The sequence below is a fragment of the Olea europaea genome, chromosome 17 (assembly GCF_002742605.1).
Source record: "Olea europaea var. sylvestris chromosome 17, O_europaea_v1, whole genome shotgun sequence".
In the NCBI taxonomy this organism is placed as follows: domain Eukaryota; kingdom Viridiplantae; phylum Streptophyta; class Magnoliopsida; order Lamiales; family Oleaceae; genus Olea; species Olea europaea.
In genome coordinates, this window is record NC_036253.1 from 5,183,720 (window position 1) to 5,191,059 (window position 7,340).

Sequence of the window (7,340 nt, forward strand, 5' to 3'; positions counted from 1 at the left end):
TTATCCGTGTTATAATTCTCATAATCATTACTACCATCCATCTTTTGTCTAATTAATGAATTAGACTAATTTAGAGTTTTACACGGGAAGTAAGCGAGACGAGAGAAATTATTCGTTTCGTGGGGAGTTGGTTAACAAGATCTTGATCCGGTCCCATTAGCATCTTACAATCAATTCGTAATTGAACCGTTCACAAATAATTTTCAAGGAAATCAGAAATATTTTTATAATTTTAATGTATTAAATTTCATTCGATTATTATTAAAATAAAATAAAAAATCCATATTTGTGATAACAAACGACTTGAGAAATTAAAGCCCAGCTCAAGTAACAGAAAACAAATGGTAAATCGATAAATTGAAAGAAATAACAAGCAGCATTAATCACATGGAAAGGGAAACTTCTCCGATAATAGAATTATCCAGGCTTAACTATATAAGGAATTCCACATGCCCCGAACAAGTTTATCTTACAGAGCTCTAATGAAAAATCTTGTTTCTCCATTTCTCCACCAAATAGTAAATTCTTTATGAGCCTAACCTCGCATTACCACTTAAATGTTACAAATGCTTTTCTCCATATTTTTGAGGAACGAACCGCCAGAGGTCCACAGCCACATCAACCTCCTTTTTCTTGTGAAATTTGTACAGCTGAGGCACATCAAACCGGAGCTAGAGAAAGAGAAGCACGTCAGTCTTTCATAAAGATGTCAATAACCAATTTCCAAAGGATATAGTAGGCTAGGATAATTTGGAATGCTAATGGAACAAGAAAACTAACTGCACGATGATAAGTACCTCGCATAGAACCTCAGCGCTGACAGCGTTATAATCTCGCAAGGCAGTCCTTTTCACGTGCTGCCATCACCAAATAAATGAGTCAAGGAAAAAATTTGAGAAATCAGAGGACATACAGCGATTTTGCCCAAACTAATCTTTGCAATGAAAACGCAAATAACATGAAAAGCGATTATGGAGTTAATGGTTGAAGGAATAAATGTGAAAAATCATATGAAGAAAGCTTTAAAACGCTTCATAGAGCATTTAGCTAAGATGTGAAAGGAGAGAGAAACTCGTGCTCAGAATACTTTAGTGCTGTAATTTCTTAAGAACAGAGTTCATGTAAATATTCCATACAGGTCACACACAAATCCCTTTTTGTCGTTTTCTGTTTTTCTGGCATGTATGTTTTAGGATTGCAAACCTCACGGGGGAAGGGGTTACTAGAAGAGTACAAGGGTACAATTTCAGCAAATGAAATGTGATATTAGAATGAGAAAATTAAGTTTTGGATGGACGGTATATCTAAAGGATAATACATAGCGATGTATTGAAATATAAAAAATGCACATGCTTTCAAAAAAGTAAAAGCCAACTAAAAGTAAAGCAAAGAGAGTAATTTCAGAGTTTTATGCAAAAGCACATGAAACATCATCAAACCAAAAGATAAAAAGGAAGTTTATAGGATATATCAGTAATGCAATAAAAATTAAGGGCTCTGTTCTACTGCGCTAAGATCATAAAAGAGAAAATAGTTTGACGAGTTTTATGATGTAAGATATTGTTTCGCGCTGGTAGTCGCTAACAATTAAAAATGGATCAGACGATTGTGTAAGGAACAAACCTCTTGAGATAAAATTCCAAAAAGGGGTGTTTTATTGACGATGACTTTACAATTGGAACTAAACAGAATGCCTCCAAGAAGCGCAAGCACACGAGTACTGAAAAGAAATGTTTAAGTCTAAACTAAGAAATTGAAATTACATATTCTCTGTTTGAGAGTGTTTGATTCGGGATCTTTTGCTCTCTATCTTGTCTTCCTTTTATATTCCCTTGATGATCTTTTCGTGATCAACCGCTTAGAAACTGTTTAATTGCTTTATAACTGTCCACTTTCTTCATGGTGGCCAACTTATCGTGGAACTGCCGTCTCTAATTGCTGCAACTACTCTTTGTCGTTCAACCGTCTTCAACTGAACTCCTTGAATCGTGGAACGTGATAAGATTACTTAATAACTATTTCGATAACTGCACTTTTGGATAACCACAACATCTTATGTTTACTAAGATCCTAGGCGATTCGAAGGTTTGGGCGAGAACAGAGTCATAACTCTGGGCAACTGCAAGGCACTTTATTCACTCAGATCTTGAGCGTCTTGCAAGTTTGGGCGATAGTGTTACCGCGTTCGTGGGCTTCCACTGCATTCATTAATAACCATATTTGGGACTTTATCCTAGATTGCTCAGTTGGGCTTCATTCTTTGAGCTATTCGATTTGGACTGCACTTTTAGAGTGTCAACAATTATCCCCAATATGGCAGAATTAATACCAATTATTAATTTTTACCATATTCACTTTGTGTTTCCCAACAGCATTTGAAATTTCCAAGAATTTTAATCATTATTTTCTTCCATAGCCTGAAAAGGTGCGACGTTGCAAACCCTTATAACCCCCAAATACACGCCATTCCATCGCACCACTAAATCACGCCTCATTGTTTCGCGCTTCTCTCCCGCAATATTACTGTTCATCTTCTTGCTTTTCTGCTACGTTTCTCAAGCAAATTTCAACAAAACTTTATTCGTTCCCAATGACTGCTTCACAAATCCAATCTGGTCACTCTTTCAGTTTCGAAGACTTCCAGAAAATCCTCACTCGGCCATATATAACTCCGAACTTCCTTGCACCAGCCAATGTCGAACTCAATGAGTTCTATCTAGGTCCTTCATTCAACAACGCCGAGGCCGTCGAACAAGTGGCGGTGGGCCAGCTGTTCTCTTGTACTCAAGGCCCTCCGTTTCTGAACTCTTTGCCGCTGAGGCCGCTTCGCGAAAGAGGTATTCACACTTGGCCTAAATCTGATATTATTTTCCGTAGATAGCATGCTCGCCTTGTGGGCCATGGTCCTACCAAGGCAATTTTTATAGTGCTAGGATTTCTAATTTGTTAGAAATCTCTCTTCAACCCCCCATTTTTGATCCAGCGCTTTTCCCTATTGCTTTAAATTTTTGGTCCTCTAAGTATAATACTTTTATTTTCCCTTTTGGTCCCATGTACATTACTTTAAGGGATGTTAGGGCCCTAGTAAATCTGCCACCTTTGGGCGATACCATTTTCCCTGGTATTTTGATTTCTGGTGTCATCCCAAAATTTGACAGATAACTCACCGAGTCCTATTCAAGCCTGCAAAGCAGTTATAATCACTCGAGCGCTGAGCCTTCCCATGCTGAGCGTGTGGCCTTTCTTCAGATTTGGCTTTGTAAATATATTCTGTGTGTACCAAGCATGAAGCCTTCTATGAGCTATTTACCCATAGCGCACGAATTGACGCGTGGTAGGTCTCTGAATTTGTGTTCTTTCCTTTTGGCTGCTCTCTATAGAGACATGACTTCTCTTCAATTCTAATTGAAGAATGGTGCATCTCCCACTGGCAGTAGGCCTCTTTAGTTCACTCAAATATGGTTGAGAGCCTATTTTCCATCACTTGGTGCTCTATCCTTGTCCCTTCATTCTGCTAGCTGCTATGGGCTAGCTATTGACCTACTGAGCCTTGTAAATATGTCCAGAAGGGACATCTTTTCATTCTTTTATACTTTGAATTCAAATCTTTCTTTCTTTCCTTTTCCTCCCCCTTTAACTCCAGATTATGTGCAACCCCCATCCACCCTGGACAGTGCCAGCACCTCTCTGCTCGTTTGGGTTCAATTTTTGACCAGGATGGAGTTGTTCCATAATATTTTAACTGGAACCAATGCCAAAGTTGGGGTTGAAATATATGTTCCCCAATTTTTTGCTCATCAACTTGGTTTTGGCCAAATTTGGCCTGTTCCCCCTTGTTATTCAAGAAATTTGATAGATCGCTTCCACATCATTAATAAGGCAAAGACAGAAGTTATAGATGCTCATAATATTCTTTTGACGAGTAACTTTCCATTAGCCCCCTTCAATCCTAGCCGTGTCATCCATCCCCTTTTTGAACAACTCTGGTCATCAGTGAAGCGCAGATTGTTTGCAACTGATGTCAATCGTGCTTTCCATTCACTGGATCAGCCAAACATTTCTTCCACTTCTCCTGTTTTGGTCACCCCTGTGTCCATTAGGAATCCTTCCTCCCCTGCTCGTGCTAAACAGTCTGTTCATCCATCTACTTCTCTTCCTACCAAGCCCACTGCAGCTAAAAGTGCCCCAAGCCGCAAACGGCCAGCCTCAACATCTCGCATTTTGGAGGAGGATGATGATGACACTCCTCTCATCGTCAGGAGAAAGGTAATTAAATTAGTTTACTCACAAGCATACCTTTCTATACTTGAAACTTTTCTATGTGCTGATGGTTTATTTGGATTTCTCAGAAAAGTTTAGCCTCTCCTTTGAAGGCTTTGGTGTTGGCAGCTCCTGCTTCATCATCCTCTGCTGAGACTGCTTTATCCAAACCAGCTGATGAAGGGACTACGTTTAAAGAGAAACCTTCAGCCCCAGAATCCTCATCACAACCAATGGATGAGCCACCTTCTTCCCAAGGCGTCAACCCCCCAAACGTCGAACCAGAAGGTATTACATTTTTTGATGTTTTACCTTTGCTTGTGCTATTGATTTTTGATTTGTTGCTTTTTGAGTTCTGCAGATGCTCCCATGGGTTTGCCCGTTGTGGCAAAGTCTTCTCGTCCAGACAGGGGGAAGTCCTCACAAATGGTGGAGCCACAGGTGGTAGATTTGGCTGGGGATATGCCACCTCCCAAGATTGCTGATGAGGTAATATTTGCTTCACTTTTACTTCCACTTTGTTTATTGTAGTGAAAACCCTCAATGTTAGCAATTTTTTTTGCAGGATGCTGATAAAATTGTGCGTTCCATCCAGTAGTTGTTCACTTCCTTGGGGCAAGTCAAGACGTCTCGCCCTACTTCAACCAGTCGTCCTTTTGCTTTTTCAGATGAAGATATGAAGTTCCTTAAGCAGTCGATATTTGAGTATGTGTCCTTTATGAATATGGATATCGGTCAGGCTAGTGCTGCCAAACATAAGGATAAGCTTGAGCATTTGAGTGCGAAGTTGGCGCAAGCACTGATACTTCCGTCGCTCAATCTTTCTGCTGATTTTAAAGCGACGTTGAAAGTTGTCCATTCCGAGATTCTCTCCTTGTTGGCCAAAAATGCTGAACTGAAGGCCAAGAGTATTCAATATCTTCGCGCTGTATCTGAAAGAGAGTCTTTGCTTCTGGAGATCAACTAAGCTGAGGACGAATTGAAAGAAATCTCTTCCGAAGTTATGATTGAAAACTCTTTGATGACCAGTTTGGCTGCACAGATGAATGAGCTGCAAGCAAGAATGGACAACTGCAAGGCGAGAATGGCTGCTAAAAAGCGTAATGCCTCCCAAGGAATTGAGCAAACCAAGTCTTTGGTCGAGCAGTACAAGAAGCTGATTAACTGCTTTATGATAAGATTCACGCACATTTTCTCTTGATATTTCTGTCTCTTTTCCTAAAATTTCGGGCCATTTGATTCCAGTTACTAGGCACGAATGTGGCTGTTCATATTCTATCTCTTCACCTTCACACCCCTATAAATGCACTTATATTCCACACTTGTCATTTTCATTTCCATTCTCTTCTTCAAAACCAATTTGCTGTCATTGTTTGGCATTTTGACAATCGATCCAAAACCTTCGTCTTCCATGAAAATGGATCATTTGATCCGCCCATTTTGCCATCTTTTTTGTCACCTTTGGTATGGGAGATATAGGCAAAATTTCTTGGCCAGCGAAGTTCTTCCCATCGTCTTCATGTTCCTTACAAGGAGTTCGATGATGCAAGACAATTTTTGAGGATGCCTGCAAGCCACCTTACTTGCTGAGAGTGCTTCTCAACCTCCTTGTCCATTATTGCAGCGATACATTTAAGAATGCGATGTGAGTGTGCTTCTTCTTCCCATCTGCTTGCTGAGAGTGCTTCTCGACCTCTCTACTTGCCTTTGCAGCAGCGCGATCAGGATAGCAATCAAGGGCAGTTCACCCTCTTACTTAGCGATCGACCCAGAGATTAGTTTGTTCTCACTTGTAACTTATAGAGCATTTAGTATTTTGTAACTTTGTAATGAACGTTTGTTAACAAAGGAATTTATTTGAGCGTATTTCGCTCTAACCCTTTTTTACTTACGATCGTTCAACGCGATTTGATTACGTTTTTATTTGTCCACTTTTCCATAAGGAAAGAACATATTTTTTCAAATATTTGTCATTAATGAACCTCATGTGATTAGTGCCATCTAAATCTTCCAAATGATAGGCCACATTAGGCAACACACTATTTACTTTATATGCCCTTCCCAATTTGGCAACCACTTGTCATACTTTGGATCCTTACTATCCAAAGGGAGTATTGTTTTCCAAACCAATTCGCCCAAACTGAACGACTTGGCTATAACTTTTTTATTATAGAACTTAGCCATTCTTCGTTTTTGAACTTGCAATCTATCTAGTACGTCCAACTTTAATTCGTCCAACTCCAATAAGTTTTGAACTAGTGATTCGGTATACTCATGATCACTTAACTTATGTTGCAAATACACTCTGATCGATTGCACGTTAATTTTCATAGGCAAAACGGCCTCCTGTCCATAAGTAAGTTGGAAAGGAGTAATTTTGGTACTTGACCGAGGCGACGTTCTATAAGCCCATAAGGCCTTGTCCAGACATTCGTGCCAATTTCTGACATTTTCATCTATCATTTTCCTTATGATATTTTTCAAAATCTTATTAGAAGATTCTGCTTGTCCGTTGGATTAAGCGTAATATGGTATGGAGTTCACTAATTTAACTCCAAACTCGCTCAAGAATTTATTCACTTGATCCCCATTTAAAGATGTTCCGTGATCCACCATCAAGGTTTGTGGAATTCCAAATCTATAAATGATATGATCACGGATAAATTCTATGACACTCTTTTGGGTGATCTCCTTTAAAAGTATCACTTCTACCCACTTAGTAAAAAATTAGTTGCAACTATAACAAATGTATGTTGATTGGACGATGGGGATAAATCTTCTCTATCAGATTTATCGCCCAACCCTTGAACGCCAGGGTTTGATAATAGGTGCCTTTTCTTTTGCTGGCACCCTTTGTATTGGATCATGTTTTTGGCATGCCAGACAACTCTTCGCATATTGAACATATGATTCTACTATCTTGGACCAAAAATATTCATTCCTAATAATTAACCATCTCATCTTTTGGCCTGCTTGATGAACTCTACATATTCCTTCTGCACTTCAGCCATGATCGTCCTGACTTCTTGCAAACTTATACATTTTAGCAATATACCATCAGAGTGTTTCTTAAACAACTC

The 7,340-nt window shown here is 39.3% G+C and overlaps 1 protein-coding gene across 1 annotated transcript in view; it reads right to left on the minus strand.

Moving 5' to 3' along the window:
• Positions 1–328: 328 nt before the first annotated feature.
• LOC111366139 (methyltransferase-like protein 5) overlaps positions 329–7,340 on the minus strand; it is a 16,551-nt gene continuing 9,539 nt past the window's right edge. Inside the window, exons 8-9 of the mRNA XM_022986822.1 lie at positions 798–857; positions 329–671 (exon numbers count right to left, since the gene is read on the minus strand). Coding sequence (XP_022842590.1) covers positions 561–671; positions 798–857 — 171 coding nt within the window. The 3' untranslated portion in view covers positions 329–560. The remainder of the gene's footprint in view (positions 672–797; positions 858–7,340) is intronic.